Source organism: Populus trichocarpa, chromosome 4 (assembly GCF_000002775.5).
Source record: "Populus trichocarpa isolate Nisqually-1 chromosome 4, P.trichocarpa_v4.1, whole genome shotgun sequence".
Classification (NCBI taxonomy): Eukaryota; Viridiplantae; Streptophyta; class Magnoliopsida; order Malpighiales; family Salicaceae; genus Populus; species Populus trichocarpa.
Window position 1 is genome coordinate 19,313,793 of NC_037288.2, and position 25,492 is coordinate 19,339,284.

General features: G+C 37.1%; 3 protein-coding genes across 11 annotated transcripts; 2 read left to right on the plus strand and 1 right to left on the minus strand.

Annotated features, from left to right (window-relative positions):
• Positions 1-1,189: 1,189 nt before the first annotated feature.
• Positions 1,190-4,896, plus strand: LOC7453665 (mechanosensitive ion channel protein 6). The gene is made up of 5 exons (XM_024599297.2): positions 1,190-3,248; positions 3,463-3,586; positions 3,672-3,965; positions 4,073-4,275; positions 4,370-4,896. Exons 1-5 carry the CDS (start codon positions 1,411-1,413, stop codon positions 4,635-4,637), a joined length of 2,727 nt encoding a protein of 908 aa, XP_024455065.2. The 5' UTR covers positions 1,190-1,410; the 3' UTR covers positions 4,638-4,896.
• A 1,844-nt stretch (positions 4,897-6,740) lies between these two features.
• Positions 6,741-19,764, plus strand: LOC7470423 (serine/threonine-protein kinase ATR). 6 transcript variants are annotated; one of them, XM_024599546.2, is made up of 16 exons: positions 6,750-7,104; positions 7,202-7,346; positions 7,447-7,559; positions 7,665-7,999; positions 8,133-8,257; positions 8,573-8,717; positions 8,866-9,441; positions 9,520-9,595; positions 10,344-10,659; positions 10,842-12,095; positions 12,695-16,037; positions 16,119-16,688; positions 17,382-18,005; positions 18,281-18,475; positions 18,613-18,808; positions 19,018-19,764. In XM_024599546.2, exons 1-15 carry the CDS (start codon positions 6,924-6,926, stop codon positions 18,778-18,780), a joined length of 8,166 nt encoding a protein of 2,721 aa, XP_024455314.1. In that variant the 5' UTR covers positions 6,750-6,923; the 3' UTR covers positions 18,781-18,808; positions 19,018-19,764. The 6 variants fall into 6 exon arrangements, with proteins under 6 accessions (XP_024455318.1, XP_024455314.1, XP_024455316.1 ...); XM_024599548.2 differs by having other exon boundaries at positions 19,110-19,764; XM_024599545.2 differs by having other exon boundaries at positions 19,128-19,764.
• A 333-nt stretch (positions 19,765-20,097) lies between these two features.
• LOC7470424 (serine/threonine-protein kinase STY46) lies at positions 20,098-25,213 on the minus strand. Of its 4 annotated transcripts, XM_024599558.2 has the most exons (15): positions 25,022-25,213; positions 24,729-24,941; positions 24,412-24,526; positions 24,182-24,310; positions 23,737-23,817; positions 23,580-23,630; positions 22,414-22,547; positions 22,229-22,336; positions 22,050-22,123; positions 21,727-21,902; positions 21,421-21,516; positions 21,042-21,122; positions 20,892-20,945; positions 20,660-20,794; positions 20,098-20,560 (listed from the first exon to the last, which is right to left on the minus strand). In XM_024599558.2, exons 2-15 carry the CDS (start codon positions 24,851-24,853, stop codon positions 20,486-20,488), a joined length of 1,434 nt encoding a protein of 477 aa, XP_024455326.2. In that variant the 5' UTR covers positions 24,854-24,941; positions 25,022-25,213; the 3' UTR covers positions 20,098-20,485. The 4 variants fall into 4 exon arrangements, with proteins under 4 accessions (XP_024455326.2, XP_024455325.2, XP_024455327.1 ...); XM_024599557.2 differs by having other exon boundaries at positions 24,729-25,213; XM_024599559.2 differs by having other exon boundaries at positions 24,182-24,256; positions 24,729-25,211.
• Between the last annotated feature and the right edge of the window lie 279 nt (positions 25,214-25,492).

A 25,492-nucleotide genomic window follows, 5' to 3' on the forward strand; every position in this document is an offset into this window, starting at 1 on the left:
AATGAGAAAAAAAATCTATAAATTAGCAAAGTCTTTATATGATTTAAAGCAAGCTCTGAAACAATGACATAAAAAGTTTGATAAGATAATTTTGTTAAATGGTTTTCATCATAATGGTGCTTCAGTCTCTCTTTTTTTTAAATTTTTTCAGAGGTTTAAAGGGTTTAGTTATATCTTAAAGATGTTATTTCTATGTAGGATAAATAAACACCTTAAAGATAATGTTTTTATTCCTCTAAACCAATCAATTTTATTCTTTATTTGTTTTCATACCCATACAATATACTAATATACTAATAGTTTCACCATCTACATGACTCTATTAGATTATTCAGGGTTTTGATGAAATCTATTGTGCTGGAATTAAGTTGCTTGCCAAAACAAAAGAGTCTGTTACAAGGCAAGGTTTATTTGCGCCATAAAATTCCTCCGCTCATTTTCTAATAGAATTATTTACATTCCAGTGATATAACTATAGATTTTTTTCCTTACCTTTTTTTTTCTTGAATTCAAAACTTAAACCATTGTTAAAAGAGGATATAAAACTATATTTTTAAAAACTTAATATTTTGAATTGAAATAATTTTTCTTAATAACCAAGCAATTAGAAATATAGTAAAGTAAGAGTATCAACTAAAAAAAATTAAAAAAATAAAAATAAAAATATTTTAACGTCAACAAATTGATGGCAGGGTTTTGACTGGTTTAGATCTAGGTAGACTGAATCACCGGGTAAACCTAGATTTTTAACCTAATTAGCTAGTTTTTTTCTTTTTTTTATTGTTTCTTCAACTAATCAGTATAAATCTTAAATTAACCAAGTTCTTAAACCAACCTGAATTTAAAACAATGGAGACAAATTTCAATCTCACCACCAATAACATAACAAGCGAGTCTAAGTTTCTTCAATTCAAAATAACTTTCATTTACAGAGTGCTTTCACTCTACCATTTTTGGAGTTTCATCTAGAACTTTGACTAAAGCACCTAATTGTTATTTTTAATAGAGCCATGAAGGTTTTATAATATTTGTATTAATCTAAGTTCTGTCTATGCTTTAAAATTTTGGACCGACCATAAGAACAAGAGTGTTTTATTATCCTTAATTCACTTGACGGTGTGCAATTTTTGGAAGTCCTATATGATCTTCAAACCTAATCACGCAATTGTCTTTCCTATCTTTCGTTTTCCATGCCACTTGTGATTCTGTTGTTCGCAAGCTCTCTCTCTCTCTCTCTCTCTCTCTCTCTCTCTCTCTTCTTTTAGGTTCCCAACTTCCCATTTAACAAACTCACCTGAGAAAACTCTTCAAGAAAACAAGCGGACACTTTCACGTTGTATATGTGTACACAGAAAATATTTCTCACAAAAACACAAATAATTTTGATCAGCTTTCTAAGGAAAACAGAAGATGGATTTCTCTCTTAAGAAATCATTCAAAGGCAATAGTTCTTTTAAACACATTAGGAGATTCTCTGGTGGCGGAGGGGGGGACAATAATTATAGCATCAGCCCTGAAGAGCTGCCTATTCTCCACCACCATCAATCAGATATTCCATATGACAATCAACAACGAACGTCAATAGGTTCAAATTACCATAATGAGGTCATTGTCAAGGTTGACAATGGAAATTCCAGCTCAGAAGACAGTTCTACTGATGTTGCTAAGGTTGACAGAGCACCAAGTTTTGATTTTACGCAAAATGGACAACAGGACGTGATGCAAGACCCGCCTTCGAGGCTAATCGGTCAGTTCTTGGAAAATCAGAAAACCTTTGGTGGCGGCGAGATTACATTGGACATGGACATGGAAATGGATGAACTAAAAGGTGACCGAGGATCATCACATGGAAGACACCTGCCTTCCTTCCCAGAATCATCACCGACTAAGCCATCCTCAAGAGAAATTCGTGTGTCCTTCGAACCGTCTCTCTCCGGAGGCAGCCTTAATGGTGCACTCGAATCTGTCAGAAGGCGATGCAAGGAGGACGGCTCAGTCAATTCTCATCAACGAAAACAAGAACAGGAACGCGAAGAAGTTTTGAAGTGCTCGTCGAATGCATCCTTTCGGAGACATGCCAATCCACTGTCAAGATTGAAAACTAAATCAAGACTTATAGATGACCCTTCACCACAGGAATTGGAGAGAATGTCAGGGAGGATACCAAAGTCTGGGCCAATGAGATCCGGGATGTTAAGTAGGGCGTTGTATGATGAGGATGATGAGGATCCATTAGAGGATGTGGACTTACCGGAAGAGTACAAGAAGGACAAGTTAAGTACATTGACTGTCCTCCAATGGTTGAGTTTGATTGTGATTTTAGCTGCACTGGTGTGTAGTCTTTCTATTCGTGATTTAAAGAAAGTGAAGATTTTGAACCTTAAGTTATGGAAATGGGAAGTTTTGTTGCTGGTTTTGATATGTGGAAGGTTGGTTTCAGGATGGGGGATTCATTTGATAGTGTTTTTCATTGAAAGAAATTTTTTGTTGCGGAAGAGGGTTTTGTATTTTGTGTATGGATTGAGAAAGGGAGTGCAGAATTGTTGGTGGTTAGGGCTTGTTTTGTTGGCATGGCACTTTTTATTTGATAAGAAGGTTCAAAGGGATACCAAAAGTGACTTTCTCGAATATGTTACTAAAATCTTGGTTTGTTTTTTGGTGGGGAATTTCATATGGTTGATTAAGACTTTGATGGTTAAGGTGCTTGCTTCTTCTTTCCATGTTAGCACTTATTTTGACAGGATTCAGGAGTCACTCTTCAATCAATTTGTGATAGAAACATTATCAGGTCCACCATTGATTGAAATACAAAAAGCTGAAGATGATGTAGAGAGGATTGCTGCCGAGGTCCGCAAGCTGCAGAATGCTGGGGTTACTATGCCTGCAGAACTCAAGGCATCTGTCTTCCCACCAGCAAAGAGTGGCAGGTTGAATCCCAATAGAGTAATGCAGAAAACTTTCACAGCAAAAAGCTTTAAATTTTCCGGGAAACTTTCACAAAAGGGGGAGAAAGAAGCGGATGATGGGATCACAATTGACCACTTACATAAACTTAATACCAAGAATATTTCAGCTTGGAATATGAAGAGGTTGATGAAAATTGTGCGGCATGGCTCATTGTCCACTTTAGATGAGCAGATACTAGGTGCTGCTACTGAGGACGAATCCACGACACATATCAGAAGCGAAAACGAGGCGAAAGTTGCAGCAAGAAAAATTTTTAATAATGTGGCTCGCCATGGATCAAAGTGAGCAGCTCATCACCTCATATTGATAATCCAATCTCATCGTTTAAATGATTGGACATTATCATACAATTTCGATTTTTTTTTGGCGATTTCCATATTTTTTGTTTCATTCTTAAGCACATTGACAGTTTTAATAGGAAGAAATTCTTATTTGCTTGACTGACTTGCTATATTTTCAATCTTCTCAGAGATTATAGATTATTTTGTTTGGCAGGTACATCTACTTGCATGATTTGATGCGCTTTTTGGAAGAAGATCAAGCTTTGAAGACAATGAGTTTCTTTGAAGAAGCATCTGAAACCAGCAGAATCGGTAAATCATCCCTGAAGAACTGGGTGGTGAGGTCACGGTTGGAATCCTTCTACTCATCCCTAAGGTTGTACTAAAGTTACAAGATCTACAATGTAATCTCCATTTTCGCAGGTCAATGCTTTCAGGGAAAGAAGGGCACTTGCTCTAACATTGAATGATACAAAGACTGCTGTGAACAAGCTCCATCAGATGATAAACGCAATAGTTGGCATTGTTATAGTTGTAATCTCCCTAGTCATACTTGGAATTGCCAAGAGCAAATTTTTTGTGCTTCTAGGATCACAGGTTCTTGTTGTGTCCTTTGTTTTTGGAAATACTGCCAAGACATTGTTCGAGTCAATTATCTTCTTGTTCGTTATCCATCCATTTGACGTCGGAGATAGGTGTGAGATAGATGGAGTCCAGGTACACATCGAGTTCAGGCTCCATTCCTTTGTCTGTGTAGATCTGCATAATTTCTTTCATTTTATGATACTGTGTTACAATATAGCTTAATGTTCATTGTGTTTCAGCTGATAGTGGAGGAGATGAACATTCTAACAACTTTCTTCCTAAGAGCTGACAATCAGAAAGTCTTGTATCCTAATAGTGTTCTTGCAACCAAACCAATCGGCAATTACTATCGCAGTCCTGACATGGGCGATTCGGTTGAGTTCCACATCCACATATGCACTCCAGCCGAAAAAGTTGCTCTTATGAAGCAGAGAATAACAGGGTTAAGTTTAAGCAAGAAAAATCATTCCATTTGTTACCATCAAGAAAACCATCCTTTTTCTAACAATCTCTTCTTCTCTTGAATGCTAATGCAGTTACATTGAGGGCAAGAAAGAGCACTGGTATCCCGATCCTTCATTTGTATTCAAGGAATTAGTAGATTTGAACAAGATGATGGTAGCAGTATGGATTAGGCATAGAATGAACCATCAAGACATGGCAGAGAAAACCAAAAGAAGAGCTCTTCTGCTAGAAGAGATGGTGAAAATATTCAGTGAGCTTGACATTCAATACCGATTATTTCCTATTGATATCAACATCCGTGCCATGCCTCCTCTTGACAAAAAGTATCTCCTGCCTTAGAGACTTGCATTTCTAATTGCAGCAATTTCCCATCGCTAAAATATATTTTTCTCTCTCGTTTTTCTAGTAACAGATAGTCAGGTTGGTGAGTTGAAGCATATTGAAAGGGTTAAGTGCCTCCTTAATTAATGTTCTTTTCAATAATGACATATGCAATATTAACATTTTGTCCCTCGTTAAACACAGAGCAAGGATCTTTGATTCTGCCCTATGGTATAGAGCTTCATCCTAAGAATCAAAGTTGATGATTGGTTGATAACTTGTGGTATGGCACTGTACTCTCCTTTGTTCTTTCGTTAGACCCACAAACTGCTTTCATATCAAGATTATGCCCTTCTTCTTGCTAGAGGCAGAATGCCAGCAGACATATTTCGGTTTCCTTTACTCTGTAAATGTAGTGGTCTATCACCTTTCCAATCCCAACCACAGATTCAGGCCATGTTAAATTTGGAGGTGCTTGGAAGAAAGATAATAGTTATGAATTAAAATGTTTTTTTAAAAAGTATATTAAAATAATATTTTTTTTATTTTTAAAAACTATTTTTGATATCAGCACATCAAAATAATTTAAAAATATAAAAAAAATAATTTTAAACAAAAACAAATTTTATTTTTTTCAGAAATACAATTTCAACCGCATTTCTAATCATTCCTTAACTTGAATCTAGATTTCTAAATGAAAAATAAAAAATGTATGTGATCCTTCAATCATGGTGGTTAGTTTGCTTGGAAACCTAGGTCCAAAGCTTAACTCATTTTAAATTTTTTATTAAATTAAATAAAATATTAATATGTAAAACCTTGCTAACCCAACAGGATTCTAGTGATTGAATTAACCAAATCAAATTAAATTGAGTTTATATCACCACCTTAAAAAATATCAAAACACTGATAATACTACAAAGTAAAAGTAAACAAAACACAATGATGCAAATTTGACCAAATATTGCAAACACAGTTATACTTGCCAAAATTATTATAAAAAATAATAAAAATTAAAGAACTCGCTATATCCCAAAAAACAAAATGCCAACTTCATTGAATTTGTTTCTCTAAGTAAAACAATCACATGAATTTACAAATATTTTTTCATTTTATAGGCCAAATTAGAAGTGATTATTTTCAGTTCGCTTTAGTTTTTACCTATAAAAATAATAAAATTGAAATTTTGTAAAAAAACAAAATTCAACCAAAACCGATTTCAACCAACTTGTTTCAGTTTGATTATTTTATATTAAAAACTGAAAAAATCTATATTATTTTTTGAGCTTTTTTGGGACTTTATGATGGGCTTGTAATTCATGTTAATATTGTCTAATTTTGTTACAATATTCTAGAATATATTTAATTTTTTTGTCACTAAATATTTATTTATATTAAATTGTTAGTGTCAATCTTGTGTTTATTAATTTTTTTTCCACTGAATATTTATTTATATTAAATTAAATGTCAATCTTATGTTCACTATGTTGCAAGCCTTTCTAATATATTTTTGGTTTTGTTTAATTGAGCAAGACTCTTTATGCAAGAGAGTTTAAATAACAAATACTAAGTTAAAATTCAAATTACAAAACATTGTCTTTAATAAAAAAAAAACTACTAATCTTCTGGCTCAATCGATCGACCAATTAATCCACTTGTTTAAATCAGCTAACTGGTTCACATAAAAAATATGAATTTTATGAATTTTTCTTCCGAATATATTTTATGCATCAAAACATGCATCTTCATCGAACTTGTAAACTAAAAAAAAAAAAAATACAATTAAAATCTTTAAAATTTACTATTCACACGTAAACTTATCATTGTTTAGAGAATTTGATTAAATGTCGGAGTTATGAATCACTACATCAATTATAATTTTATCAAGGTTCAAAATCATGATATTTGATTAAATATTATAATTCATAACAATAAAATTTTATTAAATATTACGGTTCTAAATTGTGATAAAATTTTAATTAATATGGTAATTTATAATTATGATATTTAATTAAATATTATGTTTCTAAACTATATTATTAATTAAATAATGCTGTTCTAGACCTTAATATTTTAAAAATAAACTATTTCACCGCAACTTTTATTCACGTGTTAATTCTGTATTTATTTGTATTTTGTGTACTAATGATCCAATTTATCCATTATATATCCCAAGGACGACTCCCTTAAAATCTCTCATTGTCATTCTTTTTTTCCTTAACAAATGCTGCTGTACTCTCACTTCACTTGCAGCACCGAAGCTCAGAGGCGCTGACACACTTCAAATTTGCGAGGGAAAATCAAATGCCGACGCCGAACTTATCGAGCTTAGTGCACGAACTCCGAGAACGAATCGCAGCAACTTCATCAACGCCACCAAACACCAACACCAACACAGCAGCAGAAAACGACTCCGCTCTAGAAATCCGATTCCGTGCTGTCCTTCCTAATCTCCTTCACGCCTATGTCGTTCCTTCTTCATCCGGTAACCACAAAAACGAAGATAAAACCTAAAACTTCAATTAATTCAATAATTTAATAAAATCGTTAATTAATTGATTTTTTACATAATCTTGTCGTAGCGAGCGAGCGAGAGGTGATTGCGGTGTTGAAATTGATTTCACACATAGCGAGGAATTTTCCTGGCGTGTTTTACCATGGTAAAGGGAGTGCCATTTTGCCTGTTATTGGTAGGGTTTTGCCGTTTTTCGCAGAGCCTGCGTTTCGGTGAGTGGTTTTTTATTTTCTTAGTGAATTTTATGTTATGTTTTTTTAAAACAACGTGTAGGAAATAAAGTTAGTTATATGATTTTATTGCTTCATATAGCGCGCGGCACGGAGTGATTTTTGATACCGTTGGATCTTTATTGTCCTTGCTTCGCACTGGAGCTCGAGATGCCTACTGTCAGTTTTTTATTGATGCAATGCTGTCTGTTGAAGGTAAAGGAAAAGGGAAGAAAGAAAGCAAGAAAGAAAAAAGGCTTTGTGTGAATGAATGTATTGATTTTATAGCGCTTTTGATATTTTCTTTCTGTGTGTATACAGATATATTGTACGTGGCGTCGTTTTCTGTTGAGAATAGAAATGTTCCGGAATCTGGTAGAATAATGTTGAAGTGTTTTTGCAAGTCATTTAGTGGGATTTTCGATGATCCTGCTTGTATTAGTGGTTTGCCGGCTAGTAGTAAACCTGATGATGGTGCGGGTGTTTTGATTAATGTGACGGGTACAGAGAGGTGGATGACTTTTGCGACTTGGATGGTTAAGCTTCTTAGCAAATGTGTGACTGAAGGGACGCTTTATGTGGAGGGACTCATTAGTTTGGCAAATGTTTCAGCTGCTTGTTCGCTGTTGTGTTTTGGAAATGCTGATTTGCATATGGTGAGTAGGGGATGTTCTACTAGTTGGAGGTGTTAGCTTGTTGTATGTAATGTGTTGTTTCTGTTTGATTTATTAAGTGTTGTTTGTTAAATCGTTTTGTGACAGTTGTCTGACAATTGAAATTTTGTGGAAGGCATGTTTTGACTTTGCCTGTGTCGTCACATCAGTCATAGATCATGATATTGTTCCTCATGAGAATATGATCAGGTCAATAGCTGCAATACTAAGTGAGGACAACGAGGGACCTTTTTTATTCAGGTATGTGCTTTGGCTTCAGATTCCTCACTTGGTGAAGTCTTGCTGTTGATGCATTGTTCAGTTAAAAAATTTAATGAGAGATGCTCTATTACGAAGTCCAATTTCTATGTAGTTGATCTTGATTCCCTTGCTATGGCCTGTTTGTGTAGATTGCATGGAAGTTCATATCCATGCTGAATAAAAAGCATCTATTCACTGTGTGACACAGCCAATCTTTATTCGGTTATTACTTTGTGAATGGGGGAACATTAGTTGCACTACCTACATGGGGTTTTTACTAAAGTGATTTAAACAATTACCTTAATAATGTTGCAGAAACATGGTGTATGATTCATCCTTGGGCAGTTGCCTCAATATATTGCATTCCAGTTGTTCAGATGCTATTGTAGAGATAACAGCTGCAGGCTTGATAAATGTCTTTCCTCAGTCAATGCAGAGAACCAAAAGCCAAGAGCTCAAGGTTAGTTTCCCAACATGTTCTTATATAGGCAAGCTGTTCATACTTGTGAGGCATCTTTTTTGTTTGTCTGTGTTTCTCACAGATATGCAGTCCAAATTGCTTGGGGAAGTGACTAAGACTGTCTATTGATGCATGATTTTTCCTCCAGGTAGCTTTGTGCCATTCATACTCACGGATTGCTAGAACATGCCCCCCTCATATTTGGAGGCCAGAATCTCTGATACAAATGCTTCGTTGTCCTGAACCCTTTTCTTCCTTGATTGATTGCTTTCATGTAGCTCTGTCCATTCTTGGTCCTGAACGTGTTGGAGGGAGGATGGAAAATAATGATGATGCAAGCTTATCAGTATCTGGTGATATAACAGTCCAGAACTCAAGTGTTGGCCAAAAGAGACATTCTCAGAATGTGGATACTATACAGACCAAACGCCGTAAGGTAGATGACGATGTTATGGCTTCTGATCCCAGTGTTCTGGCAGAGTGCAAGCTTCATTCCATAGTTAATTCTAAAAGAGAAGAAGAATATGCTGATTGTATGCATAAATCGCTTGTTTCATTCCTCAAACTTTTAAAGCCTCCTGCTAAACCTGATTCTTTAAGACCAGATGTTGCGCTAGCAGCTCTTAGCATGCTTTGCATTGCTTTCTGTAGATTTCCAACGACCTATCTGTCAATCTGTATCTTCCAGCAGATGCATGCGTGGATTCCTTGGATATGTGAGCAGGTAGGCTTGATATGTAAAGTTCTCATCAGTTTATCCACCATATTTTCCTAGTCATTGAATGAGATTCACATCATGCAGGCAGAGCGAGGAGGTTCAGTTGCACTTGATATTTCCAACTACCTGGAAGGAATTCACACCATGTTGCTTGTGCAAAGTAAGAAACAAGCCTACATTTCTTCAAAGTTTGCACTCAACTTTCATTAATTGTCAGGAATTTGTTGCTAGTTCTCTGAAAAAGTACGCTTACAATGTTTGATATTCTTTTCAATGAAGGATTAGACAATTCTTCAAATGTTGTTGCTTTCTGGCCAATAGACTTGCTGTAAAAGTCTCATTTATCTCCCATTCCAACTTCAATGGTCAGCAGTGCCATTTTGAAATCACTTGGGGGGTTTAGTTGTTAGAGACACAGAAAATGGCTAGGTCATATTTTGCATATATAATCTCATGCAGTTTTTATTAAAATTAGGAAAGCTCTAAATATTTTGTTTCTTTTCTTCAGAATTGAATTAATAACTTTGTAGTATCTGGCTGTTCCTTCTATTTTTCATGTTCTAATGATGATTGTTTCTCATTTAGGATGAAAGTAAGATGAGAATCGCGAGTTTCATTTTTGGTTTCATTTGAATTTCACTTTTGGTAATGCATACTGTGGAGTTTCTTTTGTTGGTCTCCTTCAAAACCTGAGGATGAAGAGAAGACGCATGTTTAGGTTTTGTCCTATTTCAATAGGTTCTGGATAAGATATGATTGAGCTGTTGCTGCATTGATATTAGTGAATCTGCTCTTTAGTCAATATTTTACTTTTTAGTTTGGTATCTCAAACTCTACTTGAATTTTTATATTAGCATGCGTGTTGTTATTCCATTTTGTGTCTCATGAAGCCATATGTTGTTTATTAGGCCCCTTTCTCATGGAGGACAAGCCTTTCAAATTTAAGGGTGACAGTACAGATCTTATGCATATCGTGCTAAAGCTTCCTTGGACTCATCCACATATGGTTATTGGTCCGCATCCTCCTTGGAAGACAAAATGTTTCTCCATCCAAGTTGTCTCCAAGCTTGGTTCTATCTTAAAAACTGAACATGCTCTGGAACTCTTGGATTTGGGTCTCAATGATGAAGCTGAAGAAGTTAGAATTGAAACTATAACTTCTATGCCAGTGATTGTCTTGTGGTCTGGCCTTGGTTTGCAAGCAGAAATGTTCAAAAGGCTTGAGTAAGTGAGGAATGAAATAGATTTGTCTAGTTCTTTATGTTATACAACATATAATTAAATATAACTGTCATTATGTGAGCTTGATTGTTGCTAAATTAGTTTGATGCTCCTTTCGCCTGAACTTGTAAATGCATCAACGTCTCATTGAATAGTTTGTTTGGTTATTGTTTCTCAATTTGCAGCTTGCTGGGGAAAGAGGAGAACATCAAAGTTAAGAGAAGCATTCCCTTCACTCTTGGTTTCTTGTCATGTTTTTACGGATCCTGTAGTATTGTTGATGGCCCACCTCTAGGTGAATGCAAGTTATTTATAGATATCAATAATGAGAAACATGGCAAGACAACTGATTATTTACAAGGATTCTGGTGCTCAAAGTGTGACAGAAGCATTGTGCACAACCACAAGGTACACTTGAAAATAATGCAACCACCTGATTTCCAAAGTGCAAGAGTGGGATTGAATAGCAATTTTCCTCAGCTCCAGTCCATGTTCTTTAAACTTCTTTATGATGAGTCTTCGGAAGAGGTTCAAGTTGCCTGTGTGAGAATTATTCGACGTATCCTTGTACATGGGTCTGAAGATATTTTAATTAAAACAAAATCTGAATGGATTAAATGTGTTGAGTTTTTACTACTGAACAAAAAGAAGGCACTGAGAGAGGCATTCTGCACTCAGATCAGTTCCTTCCTTGAAAGTCCTGTACTCAGTTGTTTATTTTTGAATGGAGATTCATACAATAAAACTAATGAGCAGAAGTTTTTGGGCCTAATGAAGCATGCTCTGTCAGCAGCTGAAGACCCACAAATCTTTGAGACTCTTCTGGAATGTGTATCCCAAATTATGATCGCAGTTGATATTCATAGTCAACTTTTCTTGTCTTGTCTTATTTTGTTGGTTGATCAGCTGGATCATCCACATGTGACAGTGAGAATGAGTGCATCAAGGTTAATACACAAATCTTGCTACTTTCATCTTAAAGGAGGATTTGAGCTAATCCTTTCAAAAGTAGTTCACATCAGAAATGAGCTGTTTGATTATCTAACTATGAGGTTCACAAGCCATCCAAAAATGGTCAGAGAGTTTGCAGAAGCTGTTTTTGGAGTTGAAACTGAAGAGCTTGTTGAGAAAATGATTCCCATTGTTCTTCCAAAGCTCGTGGTGTCTCAGCAGGATAACAATCGAGCAGTTCAGACATTATTTGAGTTAGCCAAGTGTTTAAACACTGACATGGTGCCTCTGATAGTTAATTGGCTACCAAAAGTGCTTGCCTTCGCTCTTCATCGAGCAGATAAGCAGGAGTTACTCTCAACTTTGCAGTTTTACCATGATCAGATTGGTTCGGATAACCAAGAAATTTTCGCAGCTGCATTACCTGCACTTTTAGATGAACTTGTCTGCTTTCTTGATGGTGGTGATTCAGTTGAGATAAACCAAAGGTATGGCTCTTTGAACTTGCTTACAATAAACAAATACAGAACTTGTGTGATTTATTTGTTTCTACTCTTTTCGTTATAATATTAAGAGATAGCTAATGATTTCAATACCCCAGCTTAAGAAGTGGCTACATCTTAGGCTGCACTCATCTTTGCAAATTTTGCACTCATTTATCTTAAAAACAAGGCCATTGTCGAGTACTGTATAAATGTCTCAGGCTGACAAGCAAGCTTTTGCAAGTTAGTGGCCTGAAAGTGGTTAATAATTACAAAAATATGGGATGATAGGATTGTCTCTCATGTCCCTCATGTCCTGAAAGTGGTTAATAATTACAAAAATATGGGATGATAGGATTGTCTCTCATGTCCCTGGGCTACTCTTATTAAAGACTGCCATAATGAGACATATCTAAGTAATGAACTCGTGCCAAACTTTCATTTAAGGAATCAAGTTCTTACACCTCTAGCTGAGATTTTACCTACATTGAGATTTGCTTTTCTTAATGCTTTTAATTTATTTGCAATCAACTGATGATTGTATGATGGTGCAAAATGGGTGATTTGTCATCTGCCCGCCATCATATTTTTGTTTACCTATGCAGGTTATCAAGAGTGCCTGACATGATAAAAGAAATTGCCAGAGTTCTGACAGGTGGTGAAGATCTACCAGGCTTTCTGAGGAATCATTTTGTTGGTCTCCTTAATGGCATTGATAGAAAAATGCTTCATGCAGAGGATCTTTTGCTGCAGAAACAAGCTTTGCGACGTATTAAAATGCTAATTGAAATGATGGGATCACAGCTTGGTACTTATGTGCCAAAATTAATGGTCCTTCTTATGCATGCTATTGATAAAGAATCACTGCAAAATGAGGGTCTATCCGTCTTGCACTTTTTCATAGAGCAATTGGCAAACAAGTCACCATCTAGCACTAAACATGTCATTTCTCAAGTTTTTGCTGCCCTTATTCCCTTCTTGGAGAGATACAAAGAAAATCCTTCTACACATTTGAACAAAGTAGTGAACATTTTGGAAGAACTTGTGTTAAAGAACAGAACCATCCTGAAGCAGCATATTCATGAATTTCCTCTATTACCTAGTATTCCTGAGCTAATGGAAGTGAACAAAGCTATTCAAGAAGCACGTGGGTCAATGACTTTGAAGGATCAATTGCGAGATGTTGTTGATGGTCTTAACCATGAGAACTTGAATGTTAGGTATATGGTGGTGTGTGAGTTAAGCAAGTTACTGAATCTGAGAAGGGGAGATATTACATCTCTGATCACTGGTGAAGTTGCTGCTGATATGGACATTTTGAGCTCGTTGATCACAGCCTTACTCAGAGGATGTGCAGAAGAATCAAGGACTGCAGTAGGACAGCGGCTGAAGTTGGTCTGTGCTGATTGTCTCGGAGCATTGGGTGCGGTTGACCCTGCTAAAGTAAAGGGAATTTCATCCCAGCGCTTTAAAATTGAATGTTCAGATGATGATCTTATCTTTGAGCTGATCCACAAACATTTGGCTAGGGCTTTTAGAGCTGCACCTGATACCATTGTTCAGGACTCAGCTGCACTGGCAATTCAAGAATTGCTTAAGATTGCAGGTTGTGAGGCATCACTGGATGGGACTACTTCCCTGTCACAAACCCTGAAGGACAAGAGTACTAAAAGTAGTAGTGGAATGAATACGAGGGGTCAGAGATTGTGGGACCGATTCTCTAATTATGTCAAAGAGATAATAGCCCCTTGTTTAACCTCTAGATTTCAGCTTCCAAATGTGGCTGACTCAGCATCAGTCGGGCCAATTTACCGGCCTTCCATGTCATTCAGAAGATGGATATTCTATTGGATAAAGAAACTTACTGCACATGCAACCGGATCTCGTGCAAGTATATTTAATGCTTGTAGAGCTCTAGTGCGGCATGATATGCAACTAGCAATTTATCTGCTGCCATATTTAGTTCTCAATGCTGTTTGTCATGGTACTGAGGAGGTGCGCCACAGCATAGCTGAGGAAATCCTATGTGTTCTTGATGCTGCTGCATCAGACAACAGTGGTGCTGCAGTTGGTGGGCAAAGTGAAGTTTGTATTCAAGCTGTTTTCACTCTCCTGGATAATCTTGGGCAATGGATGGATGATTTTGAACAAGAGTTAGCTCTTTCCCAATCTTTCCAATCACCTGCATCTAAGAAACAAGCATCCAAATCCAAGGGTCAAGGTTCAATTTCTTCGACAGATCAGGATCAACTCCTTGTACAGTGTAAGTATGTTTCAGAACTTTTAACTGCAATTCCAAAGCTAACACTTGCCAGGGCCTCCTTCAGGTGTCAGGCTTATGCAAGATCTTTGATGTACTTTGAGTCTCATGTGCGTGGAAAATCTGGCGCATTTAACCCAGCAGCTGAGAGAAGTGGCATATTTGAGGATGAAGATGTTTCATATTTGATGGAAATATACAGCTGCCTAGATGAGCCTGATGGTCTATCTGGCTTGGCATGTCTACGCAAATCATTAAGCTTGCAAGACCAGCTCTTAATAAATAAAAGAGCAGGAAACTGGGCTGAGGTTTTAACTTCTTGTGAGCAGGCTTTACAGATGGAGCCCTGTTCTGTTCAGCGGCATTCAGATGTCCTTAACTGTTTGCTGAACATGTGCCACCTTCAGGCTATGGTCACTCATGTGGATGGTTTAATTTCTAGGGTTCCACAATACAAGAAAACATGGTGCATGCAAGGTGTGCAAGCAGCATGGAGGCTGGGCAGGTGGGACTTGATGGATGAGTACATCAGCGGGGCTGATCATGATGGTTTACTTTGTAGTGGTTCTGAAAGTAATGCTTCCTTTGACATGGATGTTGCAAAGATTCTCCAGTCTATGATGAAGAAGGATCAGTTCTCAGTTGCTGAGAAGATTGCACTATCCAAACAAGCTCTGATTGCTCCTCTTGCTGCTGCTGGCATGGATTCTTACGTGCGGGCTTACCCATTTATCGTGAAACTTCACTTACTACGTGAATTGGAGGCCTTCCACACTCTTCTTGTTGATGATTCTTTCTTGGTCAAAAAATTCCATCTGGGTCATCTAGAATTCACTAAATTGATGGAGAATTGGGAACATCGGCTCAGATTTACTCAACCATCCCTTTGGGCAAGGGAGCCTCTTTTGGCTTTCCGAAGATTGGTATTTGGTGCCAGTAGTCTCGGTGCCCATGTTGGGATCTGCTGGCTTCAGTATGCAAAGCTTTGTCGCTTGGCTGGTCACTATGAGACAGCAAACCGAGCAATTCTCGAAGCCCAGGCCTCGGGTGCACCTAATGTTCACATGGAAAAGGCCAAGCTTCTGTGGAGTACTAGGCGATCAGATGGTGCCATTGCAGAGTTGCAGCAAACTCTCCTTCACATGCCTGAAAAGGTTGTAGGTGCTGCTGCTAGGTCTTCAATTACTAGCCTTTCATTGGTTCCATTGAATCCCCAACCTGCATTTTGTGATACTCAAGCTTCGAGTGAGAATCTAGATATTGCAAAGACTCTACTTTTATATTCCAGATGGATCCATTATACGGGTCAGAAACAAAAGGAAGATGTCATAACTCTTTATACCAGGGTGAGGGATCTGCAGCCTAAGTGGGAAAAAGGATTCTTCTATTTGGCTAGATATTGTGATGAGGTGCTTGTTGATGCCAGGAAACGTCAGGAAGACAATTATGAACTAGGTCCCAGACTGGTACCATTGACTTCCACTTCTATTTCTCCTTCAAACACTGAGAGGCGATGGTGGACTTCCGCACCTGATGTACTTTTATTCTATGCTAAGGGGCTGCATAGGGGCCACAAGAATCTCTTTCAAGCTCTTCCAAGATTGCTAACACTGTGGTTTGAATTTGGAAGCATTTATCAAAGATGTGGCTCATCGTCCAATCAAGAGTTGAAAAAGGTTCATGACAAGGTACTATAATGTTCAGGACCGATAGTATTGCTGTACTTTTTTTTCCTACATTTTAAAACGTGATCAATTATCTTCTGGCAGGTTATGAGTATTATGCGAGGCTGTTTGAAGGATTTGCCAACATATCAATGGTTAACAGTGCTGCCTCAATTAGTTTCTAGAATCTGCCACCAGAATGAAGATATTGTAAAGTTGGTCAAACGCATAATCACCTCTGTTATCCAGCAATACCCACAACAAGGCCTATGGATTATGGCAGCTGTTTCAAAATCTGCAGTCCCTTCAAGGCGGGAAGCGGCTGCAGCAATCATACAAGAAGCTAAAAAGGGGTTCAGCCAAGGAAACAATGGGAGCAATTTGTTTGTTCAGTTTGCTAGCTTGATTGATCATCTTATCAGATTGTGTTTCCACCCAGGCCAATCAAAAGCAAGGACTATTAATATTTCAACTGAATTCAGTGCCCTGAAAAGGATGATGCCACTGGAAATTATCATGCCAATTCAACAATCTCTCACTGTTAGTTTACCAACGTATGATGTGAATCTCACCGACCCCCTTACCTCTGTTATCTTTTCTGCTTCTGATCTTCCAACAATTTCAGGAATAGCTGACGAGGCTGAGATTCTTTCATCTCTTCAGCGACCTAAAAAAGTAAGCATCTCTATGCTGCTGATATCAGAGAGCTTGAATGTGATTTAGTTGCACAAGATCCTGTCTCCATTTACTTCTGGATTTATATTATGGTTCACTTGTTTGCAGCATGCCCATATAAACTTGGTGTCTATGGTCTTCCAATAATTTTGTTTGAGAAAAAACTTCAAGATCCCCTGTGTTATTACACGGGAGCTTGTTGAAAACTGAAAACTCATATAATTGAGAGGGAGGTGTTGCCCATATTTCATATTTGATGAAATGACTAGCTTAACTGAAATAATAAGCCAGTCACTCATAAAAAATGAAAAATACAGATAGCATAATTTTTTTTTTCAATTTTGAGAATCAAGAAACAGATGTGACTGTTGAATTTGATCACAAGTTTGTCGCTCGTGTCAAGGGGAGTGAATTTCTATTTGTTAATAGATAAACATCCTGGTTTCCTTAATTTAACAAAAAAAAAAATACATGGTTTCTATTGAAGTTGTTATACTGCTCCAAATTAGCTTCGGAATCTGGATAGGTGGGGATTGTTTGTAGCTATCTTGGCACAGTTTTTTTCCCTCTCTCTCTCACCATTGAATTGAAGCTGTCATCCCATGTTCATTAATTTAAGTTGTCCTGATATTTTCCTTTGTGATTTGTTGTGATCATTTTCTCATCAACTGCTGTCATGTCCTGTTTCTTCAGATTGTTCTGTTGGGTAGTGACGGTATTGAACACCCATTCCTTTGCAAGCCCAAGGATGACCTTAGGAAAGATGCTCGTATGATGGAGTTCACTGCAATGATAAACCGGTTGTTGTCAAAATATCCTGAAAGCCGTCGGAGGAAACTTTACATTCGTACTTTTGCTGTAATTCCACTAACAGAAGACTGCGGTATGGTGGAATGGGTGCCCCACACCCGTGGACTCCGGCATATACTTCAAGACATATATATAAAATGTGGGAAATTTGACAGGCAGAAGACGAATCCTCAAATTAAACGGATCTATGATCAATGCCATGGTAAAATGCCAGAAGATGAGATGCTAAAAAATAAGATCCTTCCATTGTTCCCTCCAGTTTTCCACAAATGGTTCTTGACCACTTTTTCTGAGCCAGCTGCTTGGTTTAGGGCTCGGGTTGCTTATGCTCATACCACTGCAGTTTGGTCGATGGTTGGGCATATCGTGGGACTAGGAGATCGACATGGTGAAAACATTCTCTTTGACTCCACCACAGGTGATTGTGTCCATGTTGATTTCAGTTGTCTATTTGACAAAGGCTTGCAGTTGGAAAAACCTGAGCTAGTGCCTTTCAGGTTAACACAGGTAACAGGATTTTGCATGCGACTGTATTTTATCAAATTGCTAATGATTCTATCCATCTTCAATCATTTTATGATATTAACCCCTGCATTCTTATGCATGATTTAAGACCGCAATGAGTTCTCAATTGGATTCAACACCAATATAGAATGGGTTTTATGCAGTATTGGATAACATACCCAGAAGTATTTATAGTCTTGTCTATTTTTTTTTTTCCGCATATGGTTTCGCAAACCTGGTTTCTTACTCCCTTGGGTACTGTTGGATTATTCCTGCAGAACATGATTGATGGCTTGGGCATCACGGGTTACGAGGGCATTTTCTTGAGGGTATGTGAAATCACTCTTTCAGTTCTGAGGACACACAGGGAAACTTTAATGAGTGTTCTTGAAACTTTCATTCACGATCCTCTTGTGGAGTGGACAAAATCTCACAAATCCAGCGGGGTTGAAGTTCAGAACCCACATGCACAGGTTCCACTCTTCATCATTCACCTGTCATAGTTGTTTCAAGTTTAGCTATATTTATCCTCAATAATCTTTAATCATGTGCTTGAGGGTAATTATTATACAACCATAAAAACTAAAGCACGGTATGTTGAATATTGCAGCGAGCCATTAATAATATCGAAGCAAGGTTGCAAGGGGTGGTTGTTGGCGTTGGAGCGGCACCCTCTTTGCCTCTTGCCGTGGAAGGCCAGGCTCGTCGTTTAATTGCTGAAGCAGTGTCGCACAAAAATCTTGGGAAGATGTACATATGGTGGATGCCTTGGTTTTGAGGAGTCATTGCTTAAACTTTTTGACCAGGTATTTCACAGCCTATTGGAACATTTTCTACTTACCAACCATCTTTTGGAATATCTAAAAAAACCACTAAAATTAGACCAAATCCAAAAATTAATGGACATCTAGAATGCATCAAGAAAACTCATATTTTTGAAATATTTACCAGCTTGCATGGCATAAGAACGAAAAAACTAAAACTTGCGTGACATAGTTAAGTTATTGTTTACCAGCATGCTTGGCATAAGAATGAAAACTCTTAACACTGCTATGACTCCCTGATCCACAAACCACCGTGCTCTCTGCTGGAATCACGTAACTGTAGGTGGGTTATTACTTACAGGAAGAGTGGGAGAGGGGAGGAGAGGGTGAGTGAAGTCAGGAGAAAGAAGATGAGAGAGTGCATCAAGAGCAATTGATTCCGGTGATGATGCTACAAATTTCTTTATCAAACGGTTAGTAGATGAAGTCGCTCCTTTGGTGATGGTGGGGACTCCTGCAGAGAAGAAGCGCTGGACTTCTTTGCTAGTTGCTGCTAAACTTTGGTTGATAAATCCAGTGGTGGTGGCGGCTGTGAAAATAAGATAGTGGTTGTTGACGGTGGCTGATGTGGTGTTGGTTCCATGGTACGAGCGAGGTTGTTTATCTTTTGGTGACACCACACTTGCGTGTCCATAGTTAGAACTGGAACTTACAAAAACAGGGAGGTACGGAGGAGGGTTGGAGGAGCTTGCACGTTGAAAGGTTTTTTTTTGTGTGTGTGTATGTGTGTGTGTGTGTACTGTCAACTGTGAAGGCAGGAGTTATTGTGGGCTTTTTGAAAAGGTTGTAATGGGTTGGATTTTACTAAAAGGCTCAAATCACGATTAGAAACATAAGGCCCAACCAAATTGTAAATTTGGGTCTTCCGATCTAATTATCCCATCACAAATAAAGTATAAATAGAATCAAAAGCTTTAAAATAAATATTTCAATAGAAATGAAAAGAAATATCTAGAAATCAATCATTGAATGATGTGTTTCTAAGACATTAACACGATCAAAAAAATACAAGAACAGTTAGAAGCAATAAAATATAACTCAAATCATATAAATTACACAATCATTTGTCATTCTAAATCAAAAAAATTATTTTCTTTTAATTACAAAGAAGATATTCGAATTTAAATTCTCTTGAAATAAAAAAATGACACTTTTCACCAATCTTGTTTTCAAGAAGGTGGCATTTTCTCTCCTATTTAAAGCTCCAACACCAAAAAGAAAGAAAGAAAAAACTCTTTAACTCAACGCAATACAAGGGAACATCAACAATAAAAGCAGAAATAAGCTCTCTCAATATAACACGTTCCAGGTTACAGCTCCCGGAGATCAAAAGTCTATTTTACAAACAAAACCACATTTTCTCCTCCCCATTTTCTTTTCTTTTCCCCCAAGTTTTTGAAACGAGGAGCTGCTAGAGTTACATGATTGTCACGCAGACATTGATATCTCATTTGAAAGGCGCGCCAAAAGATTGCAACTCTCCACAACTTAAATATATAGGTAGGATAATTTGGGAGCGATCGGTCCAAAAATGAACTAAGGGGTGTGTGTGTGTGTGTAAATTAATGGCTTGATGATGATCGGCATGACAAATAAAATATTGTACAGTAATGAGAAGGATGGAAAATGGTTGGTTATGAGCATCCGCAAGACTTCCCTTTACTTCCTCCTGAGCACAGATAGAAATCGGCCAGACGATTTCTCCTTGCGCCATTCACCACAATCCCCAACCTGCTATAAAAACTTGCAAGTCTTAGTGCTTGTGATGAACATCTACAGAAACATATATGATATATAAAGCCATTTGTAGCACAAAACAGAATTGCTAAATACCTCTTTTGCTATTTGTTGCAGGATCTCTATAATCTCCGAGAAGTCAGGCCTTAGAGCTGGATCCTGTTGCCAGCATTTTTCTAGCAGTTCGGCAAGCTTTGGTTGAGTATTCTTGGGTATGGTAGGCCGTAGACCCTGAAACCACGTGAATGAAAAGCACCACACAAATTCTTATAATCATGGACTCATCATATGAAATAGGGGAAAAATGCTTGTTGAAAAGGATTTTTACCTTTTGAACCACTCCAACAGCTGCTTGTAAAGGGGTTAAGTATTCATATGGAATCTGGGAAGCCAAATATGCAAAAATGATCAATTTGCAAGATCAGAAATTAACTTACTGAAAAGAGAGGGGATATTATACCAAAATGACCAGCAGTACCTTTCCAGTTAACAACTCCCATAACACGATCCCAAAACTAAATACGTCAGCCTTATGGTCATACGGCTTGTGCTCAATGACCTTCAATGCAAGATAAAAGTTGTAAGAAAATGGCGAGATGAACCATTTAGAAGATGCATGGTGGTTACCACCAGCACAACTAATGATGCATCCAATTTTCAACAAGAATCATGGGGGAGGGGAGAGTAAAGCTATGGTTTATTTAACAATGGTAAACAAGTGATCTCTCTCAGTGACAGCAAGAAGCAAATTAAACACTAAGATTAATGTCAAGATAGTTTGCACACTAGTACTGGGGAGGATATTGGTAAAGCTGGGAACACTTTCAGAAGAAGGTGTAATGAAAACAAAGGCGCACCTCAGGAGCCATCCATCTATAGGTCCCAGTTTCCGCGGTCATAATTCCAGTCTGAGCTTTCACTCTGGCAACACCAAAATCAGCAACCTTGACTACCTGAAATGAAATGAACAGATGTTTCTTATAGATACACATACGGTACAAAGCTTCAGTTGAATTTGATTTATCTTCCTCAGTGATCATGATGAGAGTCGAAGACGTGTGGAGGAGGATGAAAAAGACTAGGTAAAAAACATCACTGAAGCTAATCGAATAGTAAACAAAGCACATGCTGAAAAAATTAAATACGGTAAAGAAGAATCTTACTTCATTTTCATCCAAGAGAAGATTTGCAGCCTTCAAATCCCTATGAATTATTTTATTTTGGTGCAAGTAATCCATTCCTTTAGAAACATCTATTGCTACTTTAAGTAAATTTGGCAGCTTAAAAACACCCCCCTGCTTGTGTAGGTAGTCATAGACACTTCCTCCGTACATGAATTCTATTTAACAAAAAAGAAAAACAAAGAAAAATCAAGATACAAAATGTTGAATGGGAGATGAAAAATTAAAAGGAAAAAAAGAAAGAAATTCACACGAGGAATAAATAAACATAACAAATGTTTCAAAACTCATCGGCATTAATTTACCTGTTACAATGCACAAACTTGGAGGCTTGGTGCATGCACCGATAAATTGTACGACATTCTTATGTCGAACTTTCCTACAAGTTCAAAGAATATGTAAAAACAAAGGAAATTAAAAACCAAACCCGAGAAACAGCCTAGAGTTGTAGAAAAACTATGTAGCTGAAGACGTTGTGAAAGACCTCATTATGTAAACTTCTTGGGCGAATTCTTTCTGCAAGTCTGAATTTACTCGCTCAGGCTTGAGAATTTTGATAGCCACTTCCTGACTACAGTATGTACCTTTGTACCTAAGCAAATAGGATGGAACAGTTGAATAAGAAACCAAACATCAACAGAAATTGTATCTAAAAGACAGTGAACTTACAGATCACCATACGATCCAGAGGCAACTTTGTTCTCAAACTTCAAATATTTAGGATCAATTTCCCACACATCAGTCCCGTCATTGGGTATTGCAACATGATTAGTATCGTATTTGATCCTAAATTGCTCGCGATCCTGCAAACACATTTAAAGTAAATTGGAATGCATATCAAAACAAGACATAATGAATGAAACCGCACAAGGAAAAACATGAATAGGTTCTAGTCAATTGATGTGGTGAAGAGATTATGGCATAAACTAGACATTATCAATTATCTTATTGCATTGGAAAATTAAAGAATAAGCAGAAGCAAAATCTGAGAACTTCAAAATGGTACCCATCAGCAACCTATGGTGAATTATTCCTGAAGTAAATTCAGTCACATGTGTTCTACCATATTCAAAACATTGCTAGTAGCGTTATGCCTGTCATATACAAGGCATATCATCTAATTTGAGGAGGTTGCTCGTGGAAGAAATAGATGAAACAATTTTAAAATGATGAAGATAAAAAATACATGCCAACAAAACAAGCAGGTTCCTAACACACAACTTAATCATCGGGATAAATTCTTATTCAATACATGGCCTAGTCTATTGCAATCCTGGTCTACTCTTGCCCATTTCCAGTACGTACTATAAGAGTTGCTAATTGGGAATTCCTGAATTGAACTCCTTTTTTCGTTTTCTTATCACTAATTAACTTGTGACCAAGTTTTATTTCTACCTACAGCACCCCATAAAATAACCAAATGGTAAAAAGATCTGAAACTGGATGAAGGAAATTACATCAATTATTGGAAAGCAATTTATAAAACATTTCATTGCATCCCGCCCAATTCACTGGCTTTAGATATAATTAACTTCAATTTGAGAGGACCATTTTAGCAAATAGACCATTGGTTAGAAGAGAATATTCTGCTTGCAGGGTCATGCAAAGCTTGCCTGATCCTCATCAAATAATATGACATCTCCACTAAATAAGAAACAAGAAAATCAAGAGACTGGAAATATAATCAATTCAAGTACAAATAAATTCATAAAAACTCTTGTAGAACACCACATTCAACAGTGAGCATTGTGAGTGAGAGAAACCCAGATTTATTATAAGCTGCAAACTCCATAAGAAGACACTTGCGATCACTACAAATCAAATCAGGGAATTACCTCAATCTTGGAAACTTCCTTTGCCAACGCATCTCTGAGCTGCTCCGTTTCCTGAAAATTATGAACAGTCTGTTAATCGATCAAGTTCGTTGTGTATTTAAAATATGTTCCTGATTAATGGAAACCTTATGTAATAAAAGGTGTGTATGTTAAGTACCTCATATGGCCAACCATCAACTGTCGAAAATGCGTGCGCTTCTTGGATGTTCAACCCAATGTCAGCAACTAAGGAAGTCAGCTGTAAATTCGCGAAACATCAATGACCTCATAAATAACTAGAAGCACAATAAACGACAAATACATTAAACCAATGGTTAAATGTTTATTTTAGCAGTACCAGACACCATCACAGATTTCCTGCTAACATAAAATGTCAGTTATTCATGCAACTTGACTAGCCAGTAAAATGCATGCTACCAGCTGGTGGAATATAGCTCAAAACGAATCCTAAAATTTGTTTGCAGTTCTTCCAAATTGAATACCAAAACAGCCTCCAAATTGAAAGAAGAAGCAGAATAAACGAAGATTTTCCCCAGCAAATTGAAACAATGATTGAGAAATAAAATGAGCTTGGCTTACTTCAACAAGCATGCTTATCTTACCTGACTCAGGAGTTTTGGCTTGTCATCAGTTGAAAAAGTAATTTCATGCATGTATCCTTCAAAACCTAAAAACACCTGCCAAAAACTTGTATCATGAACAAATCCTCGCGTAGTCTTAAAATCTACAGCCTAATCAATCGTAAATTCTATTCATAATCAAATCTTCACAAATTAATATCAAGAAGCATCGGTAATATAAAAAACATAACAAATCAGTAAATAGACGATACCTGAACAAGGCGAATTTCAATCGCCGGTCGATTAGCAGGATCGTGAGCCAAACGCAGCAATCTCTTATGCGTTAACACATCTTCTGCTCTCTCCACATTCACATCTAACGCATATCTACACCACAAAAGGTACCAAAATCAGAATTATCCTCCAAAAGATAAAAATAAAAAGACAAAGAAAAAACTAATAATTCAAATTAAAAAAAAACACAAAATTTTCATTTCCGTAACGAAGAGGCAACACCAAGTCACATACATACACATATATCGTATAGATACACGTACATGTGCGGAAACTAACACACACACACACGCACCTGGTAGGGAGGCTATTGAAGGGAGTCCAGAGTTGATCATCAAAACCAGGTAGATTAGCTTCTTCGTGATTAGATTCTTGAAGACGACGAAGAATCTCATTATAAACCTCAAGTTTCTGCTGCATCCTTTGCTGTTGTTGCCTTCCTTGTAACACCGAATCAGACAATGTCGTGTTCGTGTTCTCATTCACTCTGCTGCCTGAGCTCTCATCACTAAAAAAAAAAAAAACAATAAATAAAGCAAAATGCAGAGAGAGAAGTTGCGAATTTTATTTATTTATTTCGCTTCTTACGTTAAAGAAAAAGGGAGGTAGGTTTAAGAGGAGATTAAGGGGAGGGTTAAGAGAGGATTAAGGTTTAATTAATCTAATATTATGGATTCATAGTGGGTGCTGAAGAGAGAGAGGCTGCGTTGTGAGTTTGTTTGGATGGGTTTTTGGCTTTCCTTCCGCTGCTCTCTAAATATGTAAGTTGTTTAGAGGCGTAGTGCGCACCATCGCTCGTTATCCTCCCCCAAATAAAATATTAGCGGGGAGAGTTATATGCTGTGTGTACATTACATCAACTTCCATGCATCTTTACAACGTTTTTTTTTGTTTTGTTTTTTAAATCCATCTTTTTGACTTGGAATCATTCCGTTGATGCTATTTAAATCAGAATGTTTTGGGACTGAATGCAGTGCACGAGTTAAAAAAAGGTTTTAATTTTAGAAAAGCAATATTTTTTATAAACTATTTAATTTTATTATATGAATTTTAATCTTA

What these genes read in the sequence shown, in the direction of transcription:
- LOC7470423 (XM_024599546.2), top strand. Translation starts at nt 6,924, where the DNA reads ATGCCGACGCCGAACTTATCGAGCTTAGTGCACGAACTCCGAGAACGA. An exon ending in TGTCGTTCCTTCTTCATCCG is followed by an intron (nt 7,105 to 7,201) that starts GTAACCACAAAA and finishes ATCTTGTCGTAG; the next exon opens with CGAGCGAGCGAGAGGTGATT. An exon ending in TTCGCAGAGCCTGCGTTTCG is followed by an intron (nt 7,347 to 7,446) that starts GTGAGTGGTTTT and finishes TGCTTCATATAG; the next exon opens with CGCGCGGCACGGAGTGATTT.
- LOC7470424 (XM_024599558.2), bottom strand. Translation starts at nt 24,853, where the DNA reads ATGCAGCAGAAACTTGAGGTTTATAATGAGATTCTTCGTCGTCTTCAA. An exon ending in TTCAATAGCCTCCCTACCAG is followed by an intron (nt 24,527 to 24,728) that starts GTGCGTGTGTGT and finishes TTTGTGGTGTAG; the next exon opens with ATATGCGTTAGATGTGAATG. An exon ending in AGCCAAAACTCCTGAGTCAG is followed by an intron (nt 23,818 to 24,181) that starts GTAAGATAAGCA and finishes GCGAATTTACAG; the next exon opens with CTGACTTCCTTAGTTGCTGA.
- LOC7453665 (XM_024599297.2), top strand. Translation starts at nt 1,411, where the DNA reads ATGGATTTCTCTCTTAAGAAATCATTCAAAGGCAATAGTTCTTTTAAA. An exon ending in GTGGCTCGCCATGGATCAAA is followed by an intron (nt 3,249 to 3,462) that starts GTGAGCAGCTCA and finishes TTTGTTTGGCAG; the next exon opens with GTACATCTACTTGCATGATT. An exon ending in GTGAGATAGATGGAGTCCAG is followed by an intron (nt 3,966 to 4,072) that starts GTACACATCGAG and finishes ATTGTGTTTCAG; the next exon opens with CTGATAGTGGAGGAGATGAA.